The 26,065-nt window shown below is 44.2% G+C and overlaps 1 protein-coding gene across 1 annotated transcript in view; it reads right to left on the bottom strand.

Moving 5' to 3' along the window:
• LOC124039024 (trinucleotide repeat-containing gene 6B protein-like) overlaps nt 1-26,065 on the bottom strand; it is a 59,029-nt gene that overhangs the window by 22,776 nt on the left and 10,188 nt on the right. Inside the window, exons 11-21 of the mRNA XM_046354909.1 lie at nt 25,687-25,794; nt 25,149-25,277; nt 24,571-24,735; nt 12,093-12,230; nt 3,743-3,938; nt 3,320-3,481; nt 2,986-3,147; nt 1,297-1,440; nt 932-1,024; nt 452-661; nt 1-62 (exon numbers count right to left, since the gene is read on the bottom strand). The exon at nt 1-62 is cut by the window's left edge and continues 9 nt beyond it. Coding sequence (XP_046210865.1) covers nt 1-62; nt 452-661; nt 932-1,024; nt 1,297-1,440; nt 2,986-3,147; nt 3,320-3,481; nt 3,743-3,938; nt 12,093-12,230; nt 24,571-24,735; nt 25,149-25,277; nt 25,687-25,794 — 1,569 coding nt within the window. The remainder of the gene's footprint in view (nt 63-451; nt 662-931; nt 1,025-1,296; nt 1,441-2,985; nt 3,148-3,319; nt 3,482-3,742; nt 3,939-12,092; nt 12,231-24,570; nt 24,736-25,148; nt 25,278-25,686; nt 25,795-26,065) is intronic.

Genomic DNA, 26,065 nt, shown 5'->3' with positions numbered 1-26,065 from the left:
GAGGTTGCAGAGCACCAGCCAGCAGCTTCCTCTGGAGGTCCCCCCATCACTCCAAGCAGAGCCTGCCAGAATCAAAGCACATAGGAATCAGTTCCAGATATTAGAAAACCACTACCTCTGTACTTGCGGCAGGCAGCTCTGGAGCAATGAATGATAAATAAGCCCTACTGTACTTTAAGCTTGCAGCACCCAGAATAAAATATTTAATTTATCTGGGTCTGCATCCCAAATGGCACCACATTCCGTTTATAGTGCACTAGGATTGACCAGTGCCCATATGGAATATGGTGCCATTTGGGATGGCGCATCAGATCAAGACAAGGGACATCCTGGGTACATTTAGTCTGCTGAATGCTTTCCCAGGCAGCAGGGCAGCACAGAACAATACAGGGTGGAAAGACTCAGAAACACAGGCCCCTCCATTCTCTACAACGTTGTGTTATGACATTACCAGGGCCATATCTGGTTTCCTGGATCCCACTCGAGCTGCCCCAGCCACGGGCCTGCCACGGGCCACGGGACGGCGAGGCCTGCTTCTGATTGGTGAGTCCTGGGGGTGGGCGTGGCAGCTGCTGGGACTGTTGGTTGCGATTGGTCTTCCACATCTTGTTGTGTCCAATGGGCTCAGGGGGCCAGCTGGTCTTATACTCTGTGTAATTTGCTGTGAGTAACAGGAAATAAACTAGAGTCAGAACTGCCTCTGTTATAACCGCACACGTGGCGGATGGAACACACAGAAAAACTAAACGAAGACAGAGTTGAAACTTGATTTACTGAATGATACAACAGCTGAAACAGTATATGAGTGAAAAAAGCAGAGAAACACTACTGAGTGAATGTGTAACACTTTCAGTGAAAGGCACATTAGGACATTCATAAACCATACATAACACATTTACAGCAATACTGTGAGTGTTTTCCAGTCTGCTACCTGAGTTGTGTGCGTTGTTGAGGGGGCTGTCTGAGGCACTGTAGGGCCAGGCACCAGGTGAAGGCAGCAAGGTGTTCAGGGAGGGGTTGGGTTCTGAAACAAACACCACAAGCTTAGCTAGCATCAACACACATGTATTATTATCACAACCTGATGTTTAACTGACTGATGCATGTATTGATGGGTATGATTTCAATGTTCAGTTTTTCACTTTGTGAGAACACGGAGGGTTGACATTATACTTATGTAATGTGTTACTGTTAAGTAATAAGTAATGTCAGGTCAGCTGGTCTCAGCAACTAGTGCTCGGAATGTGGACTTAGTCATAGAAACAGGAGTAACTCTGCTTCAATATAGGTAAGTACCTGTGTTGTCTCTTAGCAACTGGTGCTCTGTGTCGTTGAGGCTGGACGGCCCAGGGATTCCCATCATGCTCCCTGGGGTCATGTAGGGATCAGACTCGGGGTCGATGCTCTGGATCCCCTTCCAGGGCACGCCGGGCTGGAACTCTGACATCACAGACAAACATAGAAGAATTCTGGATTAGAATGGCAGGTACAGTATTGAGTAGCTTGGATGAAAGGTGCCCATATCAAACGGCCTGCTCCTCAGTCATAGTTGCTAATATTTGCATATTATTAGTAGTATTGGATAGAAAACACTCTGAAATTTCTAAAACTGTTTGAATGATGTCTGTGAGTATAACAGAACTCATATTGGTAGGTAAAATCCTGAGTTGAAATCAAAACAGGAAGTCAGAAATCTGAGCTTGTATCTATTCAGAGTCCCCAATGAAATCCCCTTGAGATATGAATGATGTTGCACTGCCTAGGGGTTCCACTTGATGTCAACCATCAATATAAATTATAATGAGGCTTCTATGTTGTTGTGGGAGTGAATGAGAACAGAATATATCAGATGTCCATCAAGCAGCCATTTTGTGATCGCCCTTTTTCCTCATGGTAGTCACTTGCGTTCCATAGCTCACAAAGACAAGAAAGAATACTCCGGTTGTAACTTTATTGGAGCTATATGTTGAAAACATCCTAATGATTGATTCTGTACTTAGTTTGAAATGTTTCTTCGACCGGTAATATCACTTTTTGAAGTTTTTGTCCGATATAATAATGACCAGAATTAGTATACCAAACGCACTAACAAAAGAAGGTATTTGGACAGAAATAACGGACATTTTCATTTATTGCGGACCTGGGATTCCTGGAGTGCTTCGTGATGTAGATCAAAGGTAAGGGCATATTTATCATGTAATTTCATGTTTATGTTGACGCAATCTTTGCGGCTGTGGTGTTTTTACTTTTGAGCGCCGTCTCAGATTATTGCATGCGTTTCTTTTCCCGTAAAGTTTTTTTGAAATCTGACACAGCGGTTGCATTAAGGAGAGGTATATCTATAATTCCATGTGTATAACTTGTATTACCATCTACATTTATGATGAGTATTTCTGTTGAATGATGTGGCTATGCAAAATCACTTGATGATTTTGGAACTGGTGAATCTAACGCGCCAATGTAAACTCAGATTTATTTTATATAAATATGAACTTTATCAAACAACACATGCATGAATTGTCTAACATGAAGTCTTATGAGTGTCATCTGATGAAGAAAATTCAAGGTTAGTGATTAATTTTCTTTATTTCTGGTTTTTGTGAATGCTATATTTTGCTGGAAAATGGCTGTGCTTATTGTGGTTTGGTGGAGACCTAACATAATCGTTTGTAGTGCTTCGGACACTTTGGTGGGATTAACAACGAGAATAGCTTTAAAATGATATAAGACATGTATGTTTTAGGAATTGTAATTATGAGATTTCTGTGGTTTGAATTTGGCGCCCTCTATTTTCACTGGTAGTTGTCATATCGATCCCGGTATCGGGATTGCAGCCATAACAGGTTAACCCTAGTCACAGAGAGTTGCAGGCTTCTGTTCCAGCCCAACACTAACTGATTCAGGGGATTTGATCAAATCAGGTGTGTTAGTGGTGGGATAGAACAATCCCTGCACATTCAGTTGATATTTAGAAGGGCCACTCACCAGGAGGCCAGCTGGACGTGCCCTGGGGCTTGGAGCCCATCTTGTTCCCAGGAGTACGGTGCCAGTTGTCCCCCTGTGTGGGCATACCTAGCCCCTCCCCTCCCATCATGTCATACTGGGAATATGGCGAGCCCCCCCTCCTCATAGGGGTGGACATAGGACCTGAAAGAGAGAGGGGGATGGAAGAGAGGGGGAAGAGAAGACCATGAGATGAAGAGAATAAAAAAATAAAGTCAGATGAAAAAGCAGCTGATGGGTTGACAATGTTGGCATGTCATACTTCCATGTAATTAATTCAGTACACTCACTACAGAATAAGGGCGTTCGCTCTCACCATTTTTGTGGAGGCTCTCAGGAAGGGAAGGGGCAGGAGAGTGACCCTCCATCATCCATTTGAAGCGGGATTGCTGCCCCCCCACGTCCTTCATGCCCCCTGGGCCCCCCACCACCGAGCCCCCCATGTCCAGACCAGACATGTTCACTCCTCCACTGTACCCTAGGTGGGGGGCAGCAGAAAGGTGTCAGAGCTGATGGCAGGTGGCATGTACAATGACTCAATTACATGCAGAGTGTCAGTCAGTATGCAATGAAAATCCACAAGACGGTCTACATTGTTAGTGGTTTGTATTGACAATAATATATTCTAGTTAGGAATTTTAGGAATGTTCTCCCAGGTAAAAAGGGAAATCTCAAGTATGTGACAAGAGATTATTATGCATCCTTTATCTCCATTCATGTCTGTGTGTACACCACTCACCAGAGTAGCCCTGTGTTTTCTGGTGCAGGTCCAGAGAGCCCCCCATGCCTGGATGGGGCAGGGAGTCTGCCATAGGCAGTTTTGGGCCTCCCCCTCCCAGGTGAGAGGGGGACAGTTTGGAGCCCACTCCCACCCCACCGACGCCCTGCTGCTGCTGTTGCCTCTGCTGCTGGAGAATAGCCACGATCCTGGCCAGCTGAGGAGAGAGAGATGACGGATTAGTGGGATTGAAACCCCTGTAAGCAAACACAGCAACATGCGCGCATCACCACAGTCTGACTATCTATGCGATGCTGTGAAAGTAATTCCTCAAGTACAGAGGTTTACCCGAGTCATAGCATGAAATAAGTGGGGTTGTTTCCAATGCAGTAGTATTAGTAGCTGCTGTACCAGAAGTACCTGTTGTGGGTCGGCCTGCTGCCGTACGTTCTGGTATATAGTAGAAGTAGTAGCGGTGCTTGACCTGGACTTAAGTAGGTGCCTGTACTTATTTTGGGTGCAGTAGTAGTAGGGTTGTAACAGTATTATTAAATTTTATTAACTATTTAAAAAAATAAACCTTTATTTAACTACACAAGTTTACATACACTGAGTTGACTGTGCCTTTAAACAGCTTGGAAAATTCCAGAAAATGATGTCATGGCTTAAGAAGGCTAATTGACATCATTTGAGTCAATTGGAGGTGTACCTGTGGCTGTATTTCAAGGCCTACCTTCAAATTCAGTACCTCTTTGCATCATGGGAAAATCAAAAGAAATCAGCCAAAACCTCAGAAAAACAATCGTAGACCTCCACAAGTCTGGTTCATCCTGGGGAGAAATTTCCAAACGCCTGAAGGTACCACATTCTGTACAAACAATAGTACGCAAGTATAAACACCATGGGACCACGCAGCTGTCATACTGCTCAGGAAGGAGACGCGTTATGTCTCCTAGAGACGAATGTATTTCGGTGTGAAAAGTACAAATCAATCCCAGAACAACAGCAAAGGACCTTGTGAAGATGCTGGAGGAAACAGGTACAAAATATATATATCCACAGCCATAATGACCATCGTTATGTTTGGAGGAAAAGGGGGGATTCTGGATGGGGCAGGGAGTTTTTCGACTTGCAAGCCGAAGAACACCATCCCAACCGTGAAGCACGGGGTGACAGCATCATGTTGTGCGGGTGCTTTGCTGCAGGAGGGCCTGGTGCACTTCACAAAATAGATGGCATCATGAGGAAAGAAGATTATGTGAATATATTGAAGCAACATCTCAAGACATCAGTCAGGAAGTTAAAGCTTGGTCGCAAATGGGTCTTCCAAATGGACAATGACCCCAAGCATACTTCCAAAGTTGTTGCAAAATGGCTTAAGGACAACAAAGTCAAGGTATTGGAGTGGCCATCACAAAGCCCTGACCTCAATCCCATGGAAAATTTGTGGGCAGAACTGAAAAGCATGTGCGAGCAAGGAAGCCTACAAACCTGACTCAGTTACACCAGCTCTGTCAGGAGGAATGGGCCAAAATTCACCCAACTTATTGTGGGAAGCTTGTGGAAGGCTACTCTAAATGGTTGACCCAAGTTAAACAATTTAAAGGCAATGCTACCAAATACTAATTGACCCACTGGGAATGTAATGAAAGAAATAAAATCTGAAATAAATACTTCTCTACTATTATTCTGACATTTCACATTCTTAAAATAAAGTGGTGATCCTAACTGACCTAAAACAGGGAATTTTTACTAGGATTACATGTCAGGAATTGTGAAAAACTGAGATTAAATGTATTTGGCTAAGGTGTATGTAAACTTCCGACTGTATATATTTTTGTAGTCGGGACCCGCCGTCCATACTGCCCCCGCTCTGTGTCCGGACCGCCAGTTGAGTATGGGGGAGGGGGAGCGTCAATATTATCAGATGTGCTATTGGCAATAAGCATCACCTGTAGCCTAAATGATGCAGCATAGTGGATATAAAATGTACATAGGTTGAAGCATAAGGTTTGTCCTTATTGTAATTATTATTATTAATAATGTTATTATAAATACATAAATTATTATTCACTCAATTATTTTGTGGGGTTTATTACAAAGTAGGCCTATGTTAATGCTCTTTTAAGATGCCATTGCCACTTTAAGAGCTCTGTTGCGCAGCTGCGCCTAACATATTTGTAAAACGATGCCACTCGCGCAATTGGAAGGAGCAGACAAATATACGTGGTAGCAATGGAAAACTGGGATCCCCCTCTTTCAACAAAGGACAAAACTGCTTTGTTGAGCATTGTCAGAATACATGTTTCCCTCCTATGGCTCTCGCAATTAGAATGCGCCTCGAGAGGAATATTTATCTCGCATAGAACACACAACAAGACGATTTGGTAAATAGGTCAAACTATTCTATAGGGTTGTCTGATTTAAAAAAATATATATATAAAAACATGAGCTGGCGTACACCCAGAGAAAATTATTTTATGTAGAGGTGCTGACTAACGGTGAATAAACTATAAGCTATAAAAAATAGAGTCGCACACTATATATAAATGCCCAGTAATTTATTGGGTAAGTCACCACTGTTTCAGCATCACTGTGCCTTCTTCAGAGTAATGTCAAGAATGTTTGAAGCAGGTTATGTAGAGAAACAGCACAACCAATGACAACAGTGAGGGGTGTGCCATAATTATTAAGTGAATTAGAATGAATTGAGTAAAACTTAAAAAACAATAGTTTATAACATATTGAATATATTAGGCTATTGTTATCATATGGAAACAAATATTGTGCATAATATTAGCATAAACATACATTGTTTAATTAAATGTCACATATATTTAATTGTTTCCTATTTAATAAAAAAATTGTTACATGTAATGCATAATAAGCATCATCAACAGAGGGAACATATTGGGTGTACGCTGATAAGCTGTGGAAAGAAAATATCCATTTATAAGACTTGCTCATAAAAGAGAGAGTTGTTCATTTGGGGCCTGAGATCAAAGTCAATTTCCAGACCACTAGGGGTCAAAGTATGAGATGGGATATCCAGTAAGCCTCCTTTTGAAAAAGTAGGATCTCGATGTTACCTCTCCTTGGTAGCGCAATATGCTCAATGCCTGTGTATTTGAGGGAGGAGATGGGATGGTTAGCTTCAACAAAGTAAGCTGCTACTGGATAGAGCAAAAAGTTCATTCGTACCTCCCTCCAAATGCAATGCATCCATAGAAACCTTCTGCAGGATTGTTGAAAATGATGTAGGTGACCTACTGAAAGACTAACAGAAACACAAATCCTATGATAACTGGAATAGAGACGAGAGAATGGCTCTAGAAGGACTTAAAGTCAGATCCTTCGATTATCATTAAAAACATATGACTATGTGAATGAAAGTTGTGACAACTATCTAAAGGTGACTTCTATATGAATTATAACCCTAACCTAGAATTCCAGCATAATATCTCATCCACAGTGGAAACCTGTTTGGAATCAGGCCAAATCACCAAAATATAATGTGAATTTCTGTGTTAAATTTCCTAAGATAGCAACTTTTTATACAGTCGCTAAATTACAAAAGAAAGTCTCCTCCCCCAGGTAGACCCATTGTAGCAGCAATCGACTGATGTCCAACATTTATAAGTTTGTGGATCACCATATTAAACCGATGGTTGAGAATCTCCCATCTTATTTCAGACACTAGTCACAAGATCTCATTGATAGAGGGCTAAGGAAGGATACCCGAGGGCACCCTGCTGGCCACTTTTGATGTGGAGAGCTTGTACACCAACATCCCACACACTGGAGGCTTGCAGGCGCTACAACACTCCCTTCAGCAGAGAGACTCTACCCTTGCTCTATCCAACAGAAACCCCCCCTACTTTCTAAAATCCTCCTATGGAAGATATACATATATGTCTTTGTGCTCTGGGAAGGAAATCAGCAGTAACTAAATGAATTCCAAACTCGCTCTGAATAATAAAAAATTCACCATGCAGACTGATGAGAAATAAACTATCTGGACTTATGGATCATAAAAGAGCATTACACACAGACGTTTACACAAAGCCCACAATACCCTGCTATGTGTGGATAGTATGAATCCCCTTCCCCTCAAGAAAGGTCTACCATTTAGCAAATTATGCAGGGTTAAACAAATCTGTGGCCACCAGACAGATTTTGACAGCAATTCCAAATGAGAGGCTACAAGGACAAAACTCTTGATGCTGCAATGATGAAAATATCTCAAAAACCAAGAGAGGAAATGCTAAAAACTCAAAGAAGAAAAACACCACAACAGCCTTTTTTCACCAAGTACACCAAGTGTATGGAGGACATGAAAGAAATTGTGAAAAAGCACTGGCATATTCTGCAATCGGACAAAACAATATATATAAAAACATAATCACGCAACTCTTCAAGGAACCCCCACTGGTGGTCTAGAAGCGTGGTCACAATATTGGAGATAGCTTGGTGAGATCTGACCTGCCCACTCAGACACTCTTGACACCCATTCCAAATGGTAACTACAAATGTGGCTATAAGGTCTAAAAATCCCTGTTAGGTGTATCTCATGCAAGACCAAGGCAGTAATCTATTTTATCACTTGTTCATGTGGGAAAGCCTACATAGGACAAACGAAAAGGCAATAAAACAACGCATAGCTGAACACCGCAGCCCCAATCAGGTGTAAGAACATTTGACTATCCAGTAGCAGCTCACTTTGTTGAAGCTAACCATCCCATCTCCTCCCTCAAATACACAGGCATTAAGCATGTTGCTCTACCAAGGAGAGGAGGTAACGTCGAGATCCTACGTCGAGATCCTACTTTTACAAAAGGAGGCTTACTGGATATCCCATCTAAAAACATTGACCGCTGGTGGTCTGAATAAAATATAAATATTTTCTCCAGACGATTTGAGGGAGTGCACACATGCAGCTATTCTGTGTTGAGCAGTTAACAAAGAAACAGCTACTCCTATACACTTAATTTAGAGTTATTAATGTGACTTTAGTTCTACAAATGTTGGGCTATATGTTTTGTCGTTCAATACATTGTAAGGCCGCATGATGAGACTAATGATGATTTGAAAAAAGTCGATTGAAAGGGACGAGTTCGGCTTTGTTTTTTGCGAAGGGTGTACACACTCCAATAGTCTCATTTACAATTTGACAAGCACTTGATAATGCCTCGAATTTCAGGGCAGTATGCCCTTTGTGGCTCAGCAAAAAAAAAAGAAGTGTCCTCTCACTGTTAACTGCGTTTATTTTCAGCAAACTTAACACATGTAAATATTTGTATGAACATAAGATTCAACAACTGAGACATAAACTGAACAAGTTCCACAGACATGTGACTAACAGAAATTGAATAGTGTGTCCCTGAGCAAAGGGGGGGGGGGGGGGGGTTCAAAATCAAAAGTAACAGCCAGTATCTGGTGTGGCCACCAGCTGCATTAAATACTGCAGTGCATCTCCTCCTCATGGACTGCACCAGATTTGCCCAGTTCTTGTTGTGAGATATTACCCCACCTCTTCCACCAAGGCACCTGCAAGTTCCCAGACATTTCTGGGGGGGGGGGGGGGGGTGGCCCTAGCCCTCACCCTCCGATCCAACAGGTCCCTGACGTGCTCAATGGAATTGAGATCCGGGCTCTTCGCTGGCCATGGCAGAACACTGAATTTCCTGTCTTGCAAGGAATCACGCAAAGAACGAGCAGTATGGCTGGAGTCATTGTCATGCTGGAGGATCATGTCAGGATGAGCCTGCAGGGAGGGTACCACATGAGGGAGAAGGATGTCTTCCCTGTAATGCATAGCGCTGAGAACAAGCTCAGTCCGATGATGCTGTGACACACCACCCCAGACCACGACAGACCCTCCACCTCGATCCCACTCCAGAGTACAGGCTTCGGTGTAACACTCGTTCCTTCGACGATAAACGCGAATCCGACCATCGCCCATGGCGAGACAAAACCGCAACTTGTCAGTGAAGAGCACTTTTTGCCAGTCCTGTCTGGTCCAGCGACGGTGGTTTTATACCCATAGGTGACGTTGTTGCCGGTTATGTCTGGTGAGGACCTGACTTACAACAGGCCTACAAGCCCTCAGTCCAGCCTCTCTCAGCCTATTGCGGACAGTCTGAGCACTGATGGAGGGATTGTGCGTTCCTGGTGTAACTCGGGCAGTTGTTGTTGCCATCCTGTATCTGTCCCGCAGGTGTGATGATCGGATGTACCGATCCTGTGCAGGTGTTGTTACACGTGGTCTGCCACTGCGAGGACGATCAGTTGCCCATCCTGTCTCCCTGTAGCGCTGTCTTAGGCGTCTCACAGTACAGATGTTGCAATTTATTTCCCTGGCCACATCTGCAGTCCTCATGCTTCCTTGCAGCATGCCTAAGGCACGTTCACGCAGATGAGCAGGGACCCTGGGCATCTTCCTTTTGGTGTTTTTCAGTCAGTAGAAAGGCCTCTTTTACTATCCTAAGTTTTCATAACTGTGACCTTAATTGCCTACTGTCTGTAAGCTGTTAGTGCCTTAACGACCGTTCTACAGGTGCATGTTCATTAATTGTTAAGCGTTTAAACCATTTACAATGAAGATCTGTGAAGTTATTTGGATTTTTATGAATTATCTTTGAAAGACAGGGTCCTGAAAAAGGGACGTTATATAGGCCTATGGGCTAGGCTACATGAGGTGAGCGAGTATGATTCAAACAAGTTGACAAGAATAGGCATCGTTTCTTATGCTGGGAATTATTCACAAGTGATTGGCTAATATTGTCACCCATAACACTATTTTTGATTTAATCTTGCCTTTACATATACTTAGTAATATATGTGACATGTGTTTTGATTTAGAGTCAACCATTATCAAGCACCTGTATCAAAACAAGGAAGAGGAAAAAATACATGTCATCTATGCATTTAAATAGCGAACGGAGGACTTTTCCCCGTGGTTTATTTTCATGCCAGCCAGGTAGGGTATTATCCTTTCTTAAATATAAGCAATGTACTTAATATTAGGAAAGTTAAGAAATAAATATAGTAGGCCTAGCCTATAGAAAGCTGATGGGATCCTATTTTTATTACCGGCAATCACTCGGTTTTCTCCCGCAACTACATAGCCTATAGAAATGTTGCTCAACATGAGCTCATGGGCTCTCATGAAGTGTTTGATTAGATTTTCAAAGACATTTGCATTGATGTCAGAGTGATTTGAGGGACAATAGAGTGCTGAGTACCAGGCAGTTAGCAAGTTTGGTAGACTACTAATGACCAGCAGCAGCATCAGAGCTTGGAGAAGCCTAATTACCAGGACTAAATGGTCATGTGGAATTTGACTGCCTTCATGACTGGTGACAGCCGGTAATACGGTCACCGCAACAGCCCTTGGTGTGACCACCATTTGCCTCATTCAGCATGATACCTTCTTTGCATAGAGTTCATCAGGCTGTTGATTGCAGCTTGTGGAATGTTGTCCCACTCTTCAATGGCTGTGCGAAGTTGTTGGATATTGGCGGGAACTGGAACACATCGACCCAGAGCATCCCAAACATGCTCAATGGGTAAAATGTCTGGTGAGTATGCAGGCTTCAAGGAATTGTATAAAGATCCTTGTGACGTGGGGCTGTGCATTTTCATGCTGAATGGAACGACAATGGGCCTCAGGATCTATTCACAGTATCTCTGTGCTTTCAAATTGCCATCGATAAAATTCAATTGTGTTCGTAGCTTAAGCCTGCCCATACCTTAATCCCACCACCACCATGGGGCACTCTTAAAGTTGATATCAGCAAACCGCTAGCCCACACGATGTCATACACGTGGTCTGCGGTTGTGAGGCCAGCCGGATGTACAGCCAAATTCTTTAAAATGACTTTGGAGGAGGGTTATGGTAGAGAAATTAACATTACATTCTCTGGCAAAAGCTCTGGTGGACATTTCTGCAGTCAGCATGCCAATTGCACGCTCCCCCAAAACATGAGACATCTGTGGTATTGTATTGTGTAACAAAACTGCACATTTGAGGAATTAATTATTCCTAGCACACTCACTGTGTAGTGATCAAGCTGTTTAATCAGCTTCTTGATATGCCACACCTGTCAGGTGGAAAGATTATCTTCCCAAAGGAGAAATGCTCACCAACAGGGATATAAACAAATGTGTGCATAAAATTGAGAAATACATTTTTGTGCGTATGTAAGATTTCTGGGATCATTTATTTAATCTCATGAAACCAACACTTTACATGTTGCGTTTATATTTTTGTTCAGTGTATTTGGGAATATATTTCATTGGACAGACATGATTCTGTATTAGACCTGTCATCTAATCAATATAATAGTAGTAGTAACAGTAAAAGTATTACCTGTTGTGGGTCGGCCTGCTGGCGTGGGTTTTGGGGGAACTTCCTCTGGTTCTGTAAGAGCTGTTGGAGCTGCTGTGGTGAGGTGAGCTGTTGCTGCTGGGGGTTCTGCTGCTGCTGCTGGAGGAGGAGCTGGCAGGCCTGGGGGAGAGGGATAGACGACTGTAAACACCTGTTACAACACCCTAAGAAGAGGAGGGCAGTTTGAACACCGCAGATAGATAGAGGAGGGGTATGGACAGAGGTTGATGTCTGATAAAGCTGTAAGATCTCAAAATATGTTTTAAAAACAAATTGGGCCTACAGTATAGTTGGAAAGTATTCAGACCCTTTCCCCTTTTCCACATTTTGTTACGCTACAGCCTTATTCTAAAATGGATTAAAACATTTTAAAAACTCAATTGAAACACAATACCCCATAATGACAAAAATAGGTTTAGACATTTTTGCAAATGTTTTAAAAATAAAGCCAGACATCCCTTATTTACATAAGTATTCAGACCCTTCGCTGTGAGACTCAAAATTGAGTTCAAGTGCATCCTGTTTCCACTGATCATCCTTGAGATGTTTCTACAACTTAATTGGAGTGCACCTGTAGTAAATTCAATTGATTGGACATGATTTGAAAAGGCACACACTTGCCTATATAAGGTCCCACAGTTGACAGTGCATGTCAGAGCAAAAACCAAGCCATGAGGTCAAAGGAATTGTCCATAGAGCTCAGAGGCACAGATCTAGGTAAGGGTACCAAAAAAGTTTCTGCAGCATTGAAGGTCCCCAAGAACACAGAGACTATCATCATTCTTGAATGGAAGAAGCTTTGAACAACCAAGACTCTTCCTAGAGCTGGCCGCCCGGCCAAACTGAGCAATCGGCAATTTGGCTTGAATGCTAAAAGTCACATCTGGAGGAAACCAGGCACTGCTCATCACCACTCCTGAATGGTAAAGCGGTCAGTCCCTGGTTCGAATCCAGGCTGTATCACATCTGGCCGTGATTGGGAGTCCCATAGGGCGGCGCACAATTGGCCCAGCATCGTCCGGGTTTGGCCATTGTTGTAAATAAGAATTTGTTCTTAACCGACTTGCCTAGTTCAAAGAAAGGTTAAAATAAAATCACCTGGTCAATACCATCCCTACGGTGAAACATGGTGGCGGCAGCATCATGCTGAGGGGATGTTTTTCAGTGGCAGGGACTGGGAGACTAGTCAGGATCGATTTCATTATATTTCATTATAGCACAATGGTTTGATTTGTCTAATCTTAGCAATTTCTTCTCAGCTAGCTACATAGCCGTCTTTGTATCAAAGATAATTGCGTAATTATCGTATTTCGCCGTCCTAACGTAGTCTTCACTAGCCAGCTAGTTAACGTCCACTGATTAGCTGCACTGGAGAAACTATTACACTCAACTGAACGACTTGATTAGTGTAGTGTTAGCTAGCTACATAGCTGTCTTTGCTGTCTTCGTATCCAAGATAATTGTGTTGTTTAGGTTGAGTGTGTAGTCTTAGAGTGATTATCTTAATTTACCGAGGTTAGCTAGCCAGCTATTTGTCGTCCTTAACGTAGGAGACTCTGCTAGCTAGCCAACGCTAGCCAACGTCAACTGAATAGAACTCAACAACCCGGTCGCATTCACAGGTAGTATCACATTTTCACTTCATTTCATTACAGTACAACGGTTTGATTTGTTTGATCGTAGCTAGCTACATAGCTAGCTACATAGCCGTCTTTGTATCAAAGATAATTGTGTAGTCTAGAGCGATTTTCTAGGTACGCTAGCCAGCTATTATCGTTCTTTTAACGCAACGTAAACACTGCTAGCTAGCCAGCTAGCCCCCCGAATAGCAACACTGCAGAAACTATTACACTCAACGGAACGACTTGATTAGTGTAGTGTCAACAACGCACCCACTGCCAGCTAGCCTACTTCAGCAGTACTGTATCATTTTTAATCATTTTAGTCAATAAGATTCTTGCTACGTAGCTTAACTTTCTGAACATTCGAGACGTGTAGTCCACTTGTCATTCCAATCTCCTTTGCATTAGCGTAGCCTCTTCTGTAGCCTGTCAACTATGTGTCTGTTTATCCCTGTTCTCTCCTCTCTGCACAGACCATACAAACGCTCCACACCGCGTGGCCGCGGCCACCCTACTCTGGTGGTCCCAGCGCGCACGACCCACGTGGAGTTCCAGGTCTCCGGTAGCCTCTGGAACTGCCAATCTGCGGTCAACAAGGCAGAGTTCATCTCAGCCTATGCCTCCCTCCAGTCCCTCGACTTCTTGGCACTGACGGAAACATGGATCACCACAGACAACACTGCTACTCCTACTGCTCTCTCTTCGTCCGCCCACATGTTCTCGCACACCCCGAGAGCTTCTGGTCAGCGAGGTGGTGGCACCGGGATCCTCATCTCTCCCAAGTGGTCATTCACTCTTTCTCCCCTTACCCATCTGTCTATCGCCTCCTTTGAATTCCATGCTGTCACAGTTACCAGCCCTTTCAAGCTTAACATCCTTATCATTTATCGCCCTCCAGGTTCCCTCGGAGAGTTCATCAATGAGCTTGATGCCTTGATAAGCTCCTTTCCTGAGGACGGCTCACCTCTCACAGTTCTGGGCGACTTTAACCTCCCCACGTCTACCTTTGACTCTTTCCTCTCTGCCTCCTTCTTTCCACTCCTCTCCTCTTTTGACCTCACCCTCTCACCTTCCCCCCCTACTCACAAGGCAGGCAATACGCTCGACCTCATCTTTACTAGATGCTGTTCTTCCACTAACCTCATTGCAACTCCCCTCCAAGTCTCCGACCACTACCTTGTATCCTTTTCCCTCTCGCTCTCATCCAACACCTCCCACACTGCCCCTACTCGGATGGTATCGCGCCATCCCAACCTTCGCTCTCTCTCCCCCGCTACTCTCTCCTCTTCCATCCTATCATCTCTTCCCTCCGCTCAAACCTTCTCCAACCTATCTCCTGATTCTGCCTCCTCAACCCTCCTCTCCTCCCTCTCTACATCCTTTGACTCTCTATGTCCCCTATCCTCCAGGCCGGCTCGGTCCTCCCCTCCCGCTCCGTGGCTCGATGACTCATTGCGAGCTCACAGAACAGGGCTCCGGGCAGCCGAGCGGAAATGGAGGAAAACTCGCCTCCCTGCGGACCTGGCATCCTTTCACTCCCTCCTCTCTACATTTTCCTCCTCTGTCTCTGCTGCTAATGCCACTTTCTACCACGCTAAATTCCAAGCATCTGCCTCTAACCCTAGGAAGCTCTTTGCCACCTTCTCCTCCCTCCTGAATCCCCCCCCCCCTCCTCCTCTGCAGATGACTTCGTCAACCATTTTGAAAAGAAGGTCGACGACATCCGATCCTCGTTTGCTAAGTCAAACGACACCGCTGGTTCTGCTCACACTGCCCTACCCTGTGCTCTGACCTCTTTCTCCCTCTCTCTCCAGATGAAATCTCGCGTCTTGTGACGGCCGGCCGCCCAACAACCTGCCCGCTTGACCCTATCCCCTCCTCTCTTCTCCAGACCATTTCCGGAGACCTTCTCCCTTACCTCACCTCGCTCATCAACTCATCCCTGACCGCTGGCTACGTCCCTTCCGTCTTCAAGAGAGCGAGAGTTGCACCCCTTCTGAAAAAACCTACACTCGATCCCTCCGATGTCAACAATTACAGACCAGTATCCCTTCTTTCTTTTCTCTCCAAAACTCTTGAACGTGCCGTCCTTGGCCAGCTCTCCCGCTATCTCTCTCTGAATGACCTTCTTGATCCAAATCAGTCAGGTTTCAAGACTAGTCATTCAACTGAGACTGCTCTCCTCTGTATCACGGAGGCGCTCCGCACTGCTAAAGCTAACTCTCTCTCCTCTGCTCTCATCCTTCTAGATCTATCGGCTGCCTTCGATACTGTGAACCATCAGATCCTCCTCTCCACCCTCTCCGAGTTGGGCATCTCCGGCGCGGCCCACGCTTGGATTGCGTCCTACCTGACAGGTCGCTCCTACCAGGTGGCGTGGCGAGAATCTGTCTCCTCACCACGCGCTCTCACCACTGGTGTCCCCTAGGGCTCTGTTCTTGGCCCTCTCCTATTCTCGCTATACACCAAGTCACTTGGCTCTGTCATAACCTCACATGGTCTCTCCTATCATTGCTATGCAGACGACACACAATTCATCTTCTCCTTTCCCCCTTCTGATGACCAGGTGGCGAATCGCATCTCTGCATGTCTGGCAGACATATCAGTGTGGATGACGGATCACCACCTCAAGCTGAACCTCGGCAAGACGGAGCTGCTCTTCCTCCCGGGGAAGGACTGCCCGTTCCATGATCTCGCCATCACGGTTGACAACTCCATTGTGTCCTCCTCCCAGAGCGCCAAGAACCTTGGCGTGATCCTGGACAACACCCTGTCGTTCTCAACCAACATCAAGGCGGTGGCCCGTTCCTGTAGGTTCATGCTCTACAACATCCGCAGAGTACGACCCTGCCTCACACAGGAAGCGGCGCAGGTCCTAATCCAGGCACTTGTCATCTCCCGTCTGGATTACTGCAACTCGCTGTTGGCTGGGCTCCCTGCCTGTGCCATTAAACCCTTCAACTCATCCAGAACGCCGCAGCCCGTCTGGTGTTCAACCTTCCCAAGTTCTCTCACGTCACCCCGCTCCTCCGTTCTCTCCACTGGCTTCCAGTTGAAGCTCGCATCCGCTACAAGACCATGGTGCTTGCCTACGGAGCTGTGAGGGGAACGGCACCTCAGTACCTCCAGGCTCTGATCAGGCCCTACACCCAAACAAGGGCACTGCGTTCATCCACCTCTGGCCTGCTCGCCTCCCTACCACTGAGGAAGTACAGCTCCCGCTCAGCCCAGTCAAAACTGTTCGCTGCTCTGGCCCCCCAATGGTGGAACAAACTCCCTCACGACGCCAGGACAGCGGAGTCAATCACCACCTTCCGGAGACACCTGAAACCCCACCTCTTTAAGGAATACCTAGGATAGGATAAGTAATCCCTCTCACCCCCCCCCCCCTTAAGATTTAGATGCATTATTGTAAAGTGACTGTTCCACTGGATGTCATAAGGTGAATGCACCAATTTGTAAGTCGCTCTGGATAAGAGCGTCTGCTAAATGACTTAAATGTAAATGAAAGTCCATGACAAAAACCTGCTCCAGAGCAATCAGGACCTTAGACTGGGATGAAGGTTCACCTTCCAACAGGACAACGACCCTAAGCACACAGCCAAGACAACGCAGGAGTGGCTTCGGGAGAAGTCTCTGAATGTCCTTGAGTGGCCCAGCCAGAGCCCGGACTTGAACCCGATCGAACATCGCTGGAAACACCTGAAAATAGAGCGAAAGGCTAGAGCTGCCGCTTTCAAGGAGCAGGAGACTAATCCGGACACTTGTAACAAATCCGCTATGCCCTCTGACGAACCAACAAACAAGCAAAGTGTCAATAAAGGATTAAGATAGAGCCGGTGTAGTAGGATTAAAAAGCTTGTCAGATGTAGCAGGGCTTAAACTATTACGGACTACAAAGGAAAATCCAGATGCAAGCTGCTCAGTGACGCGTGCCTACCAAACAAGCTAAATGCCTTTTATGTTCGCTTCGAGGCAAGCAACACTGAAGCATGCACGAGAGCACCAGCTGTTCTAGATGACTGTGATAATCTGTAGCCGATGTGAACAAAACCTTTAAAACAGGTCCAGCACGTGTACTCAAAGCATGCAAGGACCAACTGTCTTCACTGACATTTTCAACCTCTCCCCAATACCTAGAGACCACAATAGTCCCTGTGCCCAAGGAAGCGAAGGTAACCTGCCCAAATGAGTACCGCCCCGTGGAACTCACGTCGTTAGCCATGAAACGCTTTGAAAGGCTGGTCATGGCTCACATCAACAGCATCCCCTCGTACACTTTAGACACACTCCAATTCGCATACCGCCCCAACAGATCCACAGATGACACAATCTCATTCGCACTCCACACCACTCGTTCTAACCTGGAGAAAAGGAAAACCTACGTGAGAATGCTGTTCATAGACAACAGCTCAGCGTTCAACACCATATTGCCCTCGAAGCTCATCACCAAGCTAAGGACTCTGGGACTAAACACCTCCCTCTGCAACTGGATCCTGGACTTCCTGACAGACCACCTACAGGTGGTAAGAGTAGCCAACAACATGTCTGCCACGCTGATCCTTAACACTGGGGCCCCTCACGGGTGTGTACTTAGTCCCTCCTGCATTCCCTGTTCACCCACGACTGTGTGGCCAAACACGACTCAAACCCCATCATTAAGTTTGCTGACGACACAACAGTGGTAGACTTGATCACCGATAACGATGAGACGGCCTATAGGATGGTCAGAGAACTGGCATTGTGGTGCCAGGACAACAACCGCTCCCTTAATGTGAGCAAGACAAAAGGAGTTGATCGTGGACTTCAGGAAAACGCAGGCCGAAGAGGCCCCCATTAACATCGACGGGGCAGTAGTGGAGCGGGTAGAGAGCCTCAAGTTCCTTGGTGTCCACAATACCAACGAACTATCATGGTCCAAACATACCAAGACAGTTGTGAACAGGGCACAGCAAAACATTTTTCCCCTCAGTAGACTGAAAAGTTTAGGCATAGGCCCCCAGATCATCAAAAGGTTCTATAGCTGCACCATCGAGAGCATCCTTACTGGTTGCATCACCACCTGGTATGGCAACTGTAAGGCGCCAGAGGGTAGTGCGAACAGCCCAGTACATCACTGGGGCTAAACTTCCTGCCATCCAGGACCTATATAATAGGCAGTGTCAGAGGAAAGCCCATAAAATTGTCAGAGACTCCAGTCACCCAAGTTATAGACTGTTTCCTCTGCTACCGCACGTGGTACCGGAGCGCCAAGTCTAGGTCCAAAAGGCTTCTCAACAGCTTCTACCCCCAAGCCATCAGACTGATGAACAATTCATAAAAATCGCCACCGGACAATTTACATTGACACTGCTGCTACTCGCTGTTTGTTTATTACCTATGCATAGTCACTTCTCCACCGCTTACATGTACAAAATACATCAACTAGCCTGTACCCCTGCACACTGACTCGGTACAGGTGCCACATGTATATAGCCTCATTAATCTTCGTGTTACTTTTTTATTTGAGCCTACTCTGTAAATATTTTCTTATTTAACTGCACTGTTGGTTAAGGGCTTGTAAGTAAGCATTTCACGGTATAAATTTGCAAACATTTCTAAAAACCTGCTTTTCCTTTGTCATTATGGGGTATTGTGTGTAGATTGGGGGGGGGGGGGGAATATTTAATCCACTTTAGAATAAGGCTGTAAAGTAACGAAATGTGGAAAGTCAAGGGGTCTGAATACTTTCCGAATGCACTGTCTATATTAGAGGTTGACCGAATAATCGGTATGGCCGATTAATTAGGGCCGATTTCAAGTTTTCATAACAAATCGGAAATCGGTATTTTTGGATGCCGATTTGGCCTTTTATTTATTTTTTATAATATTTAACGAGGCAAATCAGTTAAAGACCACATTCTTATTTTCATTGACGGCCTAGGAACGGTGGGTTAACTGCCTTGTTCAGGGGCAGAACGACAGATGTTTACCTTCTCAGCTCAGGGATTCAATCTGGCAGATTTACGGTTAAACTAGTCCAACGCTCTAACCACATGCCTTACTTTGCACTCCACGAGGAGCCTGCCGGTTACTCTAATGCAGTAAGAAGCCAGCTAGCATTAAACTTATCTTATAAAAACAAATCAATCATAATCACTAGTGGTTGATGATATTACTAGTTTATCTAGCGTGTCCTGCGTTGCATATAATCGATGCGGTGCACATTCGAGAAAAAGGACTGTCGTTGCTCCAACGTGTACCGAACCATAAACATCAATGCCTTTCTTAAAATCAATACGCAGAAGTATATTTTTTTAAGCCTGCATATTTAGCTAAAAGAAAGGTTAGCGGGCAATATTAACCAGGTGAAATTGTGTCATTTCTCTTGCGTTCATTGCACGCAGAGTCAGGGTATATGCAACAATTTGGGCTGCATGGCTCATTGCGAACTAATTTGCCAAAATTTTAACGTAATTATGACATAACATAAGGTTGTGCAATGTAACAGCAATATTTAGACTTATGGATGTTAGATAAAATACGGAACGGTTCCGTATTTCACCGAAAGAATAAACATTTTGTTTTCTAAATGATAGTTTCCGGATTTTACCATATTAATGACCCAAGGCTCGTATTTCTGTGTTATTATGTTATAATTAAGTCTATGATTTGATAGAGCAGTCTGACTGAGCGATGGCAGGCACCAGCAGGCTTGTAAGCATTCATTCAAACAGCACTTTTGTGCGTTTTGCCAGCAGCTCTTCGTTGTGCTTCAAGCATTGCGCTGTTTATGACTTCAAGCCTATCAACTACCGAGATTAGGCTGGTGTAACTGATGTGAAATGGCTAGCTAGTTAGCGGGGTGCGCGCTAATAGCGTTTCAAACGTCACTCGCTCTGAGACTTGAGAGTAGTTGTAACGCTGCTTCGAGGGTGGCTGTTGTCGATGTGTTCCTGGTTCGAGCCCAGGTAGCGGCGAGGAAAGGTACGGAAGCTATACTGTTACACTGGCAATACTAAAGTGCCTATAGGAACATCCAATAACCAAAAGTATATGAAATAAAACAATTGTATAGAGAGAAATAGTCCTATAATTCCTATAATAACTACAAGCTAAAACTTCTTACCTGGGAATGTTGAAAAATCATGTTAAAAGGAACGACCAGCTTTCATATGTTCTCATGTTCTGAGCAAGGAACTTAAAACGTTAGCTTTCTTACATGGCACATATTGCACTTTTACTTTCTTCTCCAACACTTTGTTTTTGCATTATTTAACCTGTTACTCCTACCCCCTACTTTTTTCGAACATTCTGTTAAAAATCGCGCAACATTTCAGCGCCCTGCTGCTCATGCCAGGAATATAGTATATGCATATGATTAGTATGTGTGGATAGAAAACACTCAGACGTTTATAAAAACTGGTTAAATCACGGCTGTTACTATAACAGAACGTGCGTTTCATCGAAAAGTGCAGGAAAATCTGATCACTGAAAATGGGAAAATATATCCATGCGGCACTTCAACCCATTGTTAAACGTGAACCACATTAAATGGGGCTGAGGTTGCAATACCTACAGCTTCCACACGATGTCAACAGTCTTGTCATTTGCCTAGGCTTTGTTTCTTGGTCAAACGAAGAAGAGACAAGCCATTTGTTCAGGTCTCCGACCGGATATTTTGGTTGAGATTTACCCGGACATTATTTCCAGACGTACCCCATATAGAATATACATCGCCTCGTGATCCATTTGATCGCTTATTAACGTGTACTAATACCTAAAGTTGCATTACAAAAGTATTTCGAAGTGTTTTGGGAAAGTTTATCATCGACTTTTTTAATTTAAAAAAATGACGTTACAAGACGCTATTTTCTTCGGTTTATCACACAGTCTTCATAGATCGATATCTAGGCTATATATGGACCGATTAGTGATTATGGGACATCTAGGAGTGCCAACAAAGAAGATGGTCAAAGGTAATGAATGTTTTATATTTTATTTGTGCGGTTTGTGTAGCGACGACTATGCTAATTATTTTGTTTACGTCCCCTGCGGGTCTTTTGGGGTGTTACATGCTATCAGATAATAGCTTCTCATGCTTTCGCCGAAAAGCATTTTAAAAATCTGACTTGTTGCCTGGATTCACAACGAGTGTAGCTTTAATTCAATACCCTGCATGTGTATTTTAATGAACGTTTGAGTTTTAACTAGTACTATTAGCATTTAGCGTAGCGCATTTCCAGATGTCTAGATGGGACGCCTGCGTGTCAGGTAGGAGCAAGAGGTTAAACAACTCAATGTAACTCCAAGTCAATCACACTTCTGTGAAATCAAACAGTCCACTTTGGAAGCAACACTGATTGACAATACATTTCACATGCTGTTGTGCAAATGGAATAGACAACAGGTGGAAATTATAAAGAAAAAATTATTTAAGAATATTTCATTCATTCAGATCTAGGATGTGTTATTTTAGTGTTCCCTTTATTTTTTTGAGCAGTGTATACACACACACACACACACACACACACACACACACACACACACACACACACACACACACACACACACACACACACACACACACACACACACACACACACACACACACACAGTTTGAAGTCAGAAGTTTACATACACTTAGGTTGGAGTCATTAAAACTAGTTTTTCAACCAATCCACAAATTTCTTGTTAACAAACTATAATTTTTGGCATGACACAAGTACTTTTCCAACAATTGTTTACAGACAGATTATTTCACTGTATCACAATTCCAGTGGGTCAGAAGTTTACATGCACTAAGTATACAAATAAACCTTTATTTTAACTATGCAAGTCAGTTAAGAACACATTCTTATTTACAATGACGGTGGGTCGTTCAGGGGCAGAACAACAAATTCTTACCTTGCCAGCTCTGGGATTCGATTCAGCAATCTTTCGGTTACTGGCCCAACGCTCTAACCAATAGGCTACCTGCCGCCCCAACAGTAACAGTAGTGGTGACGGTAAACAGTAGTAACAGCAGTGGTGCTGGTAACGGTAGTAGTGGTGGTGGTGGTGGTAGTGCCCCCTCAGCAATAGTTTACAGACAGATTATTTCACTTATAATTCACTGGATCACAATTCCAGTGGGTCAGAAGTTTACATACACTGAGTTGACTGTGCCTTTAAACAGCTTGGAAAATTCCAGAAAATGATGTCATGGCTTTAGAAACTTCTGATCGGCTAAATGACATCATTTGAGTCAATTGAAGGTGTACCTGTGGATGTATTTTAAGACTTACCTTCAAACTCAGTGCCTCTTTGCTTGACATCATGGGAAAATCAAAAGAAACCTGCCAAGACCTCAGAATTTTTTTTGTAGACCTACACAAGTCTGGTTCATCCTTGAAAACAATTTCCAAACACCTGAAGGTACTACGTTCATATGTACAAACAATAGTACGCAAGTATAAACACCATGTGACCATGCAGCCATCATACCGCTCAGAAAGGTGACGTGTTGTCTCCTAGAGATGAAGGTATTTTGTTGCGAAACGTGCAAATCAATCCCAGAACAGCAAAGGACCTTGTGAAGATGCTGGAGGAAACAGGTACAAAGGTATCTGTAGCTCAGTTGGTAGAGCATGGCGCTTGTAACGCCAGGGTAGTGGGTTCGATCCCCGGGACCACCCATACGTAGAATGTATGCACACATGACTGTAAGTCGCTTTGGATAAAAGCGTCTGCTAAATGGCATATATTATTATATTATATTATCTATATCCACAGTAAAAACGAGTCCTATATCGACAACCTGAAAGGCCGCTCAGCAAGGAAGAAGCCACTGCTCCAAAACCGCCATAAAAAAGCTAGACTAAGGTTTGCAACTGCACATGGGGACAAAGATCGTACTTTTTGGAGAAATGTCCTCTTGTCTGACGAAACAAAAATAGAACTGTTTGGCAATAATCACCGTTGTTATGTTTGGAGAAAAATGGGGGAGGCTTGCAAGCCAAAGAACACCATCCCAACCGTGAAGTACGGGGGGAAGCAGCATCATGTTGTGGGGGTGCTTTGCTGCAGGAGGGACTGGTGCACTTCACATAATAGATGGCATCATGAGGGAGGAATATTATGTGGATATATTGAAGCAACATCTCAAGACATAAGTCAGGAAGTCAAAGCTTGGTTGCAAATGGGTTTTCCAAATGGACAATGACCCCAAGCACACTTCCAAAGTTGTGGCATAATGACTTAAGGACAACAATGTCAAGGTATTAGAGTGGCCATCACAAAGCCCTGACCTCAATCCCATAGAAAATTTGTGGGCAGAACTGAAAAAGCGTGTGCAAGCAAGGAGTCCTACACACCTGAGTCAGTTACACCAGCTCTGTCAGGAGGAACTGGCCAAAATTCACCCAACTTATTGCAGGAAGCTTGTGGAAGGCTACCCAAAATGTTTGACCCAAGTTAAACAATTTAAAGGCAATGCTACCAAATACCAATTGAGTGTATGTAAACTTCTGACCCACTGGGAATGTGATGAAAGAAATAAAAGCTGAAATAAATCAATAATTCTCTCTACTATTATTCTGACATTTCACATTGCTAAAATAAAGTGGTGATCCTAACTGACCTAAAACAGGAAATTTTTACTAGGATTAAATGTCAGGAAATATGAAAAACTGAGTTTAAATGTATTTGGCTAAAATGTATGTAAAATCAGACTTCAAATGTATATAAAATCATTGATGCTTCAACCAACATGGATTTAATCAGAACAAATCTAAGTTAAGTTTTTGTGTTCCTCAAGGCTTTGTTCTGTGACCACTACTGTGATCATTCTAGTGTTGTATAGGAGTATAGCTACTCACCAGCTGGAACTGGATGTGCGGAGGGTAGATGCTGCTCAGCATGGCGATGTGCTGGGGTGACAGCTGAGGGGGGAACACGCCCCCTCCTACAGCTCCCACCCCACCCACACCTCCGACTCCACCCACGCTGGGAGGCGGCATCTGCTTCAGCACAGAACCTGGCACCTGGAACATGGACCATCATGTTACCATGGGAACGTGGAATATAAAGCATCTTGTCTAGCACATTCCATTTCAAAACAGAAAATCAGTGAGTGCACTCATCGATTTGCTGAGTTTTTAAAAATCCATTGAGTGTAGTCACCTAAATACTCCCATTAGCCTATGATCAAGAGTAGACTGGTGAAATAAATCACTGGAATCTCTGGAAACAACGTTTCACAGAAAGAACTTACTAAGAATCCAACGGACCAAAAATCTTTTGTTCTGAGCAGAGGTTTGGGCATATAGGAGATTGATTTACATAAGGGAGTCCCTTGAAAAAAGCCTTGTAAAGGTGAACGTAAAAACAACTGACTACTTCTAGAGTCTGATCAAATGTAAAAATATATATATATAAATAATAAACAAAAGGGTACCTGAGGTGACAGGAACTGATGAGGCACTTGTGCTCGTATCCCTGCGGACGGGTTTATGGGTGGCACACCGGGCTGGTGTCTGGACGGGGGCATCCCACCACCGCTGCTGCCAAACATGTTATGACCACCCTGACAAGGAAACAGAGGGAGGGAGTGGGTTACAAACATGGCTGACTCATTGACAGACATAACGATGGGGAAGATAGGGTGGGAAATGAGACAATACTGGCACAGAGGAAATTATTTTGGGGGACTTTGTACTTGATGCTTAAATGGAAAATCTGCAATTGCTGCATACATACATTTTTTTTCTTCTATTAAATGATATGTACTCATTGATTTTTAAAGAACACAATTTATGAAGGATAGACAGTAAGATAAGTTTCTATGTACAGTGAGATGTGGTGAAGTAGCCTGTCCCAGATCATATGGAATAACAACAATAGTCAGTTGGCTAAAGCAGAAACAGATCTGGGACCAGCTTAGTGGTGGAGCAATGAGCTGATGGTCTAATGGAGACAGAGGGACACAGCCTTACTTGTCTAGGGGGGATAGTGTGGTTGTAGAGGGGGGAGGGCTTGTAGACAGAGGGTGGAGAGTACTCCTCCCCAAGGCACCCATCCTGATTGGTGAAAGGCAAGGTCTGCTGATCACAGTGACAGCCAATCAAAGTAGTTTCCCAATATGGGGGAAGAAGTAGGTGAGACAGGGAAGGGACCGGAAGAGGGACACCAAAAGAAGGAGGGCACACGAAGAGGGACACCAAAAGAAGGAGGGCACACGAAGAGGGACACCAAAATAAGGAGGGAACAGGAAGAAGGTTACCAAAAGGAGGGGAAGGAAGAACGAGACATAGAATAAAGTGTTAATGAGACAAGTGGTACTTGGAGAAGTCAAAGTCACAGAGGTTGTGTCCG

This window comes from Oncorhynchus gorbuscha, linkage group LG07 (genome assembly GCF_021184085.1).
Source record: "Oncorhynchus gorbuscha isolate QuinsamMale2020 ecotype Even-year linkage group LG07, OgorEven_v1.0, whole genome shotgun sequence".
In the NCBI taxonomy this organism is placed as follows: domain Eukaryota; kingdom Metazoa; phylum Chordata; class Actinopteri; order Salmoniformes; family Salmonidae; genus Oncorhynchus; species Oncorhynchus gorbuscha.
This window is presented reverse-complemented; position numbering and strand designations above follow the sequence as displayed.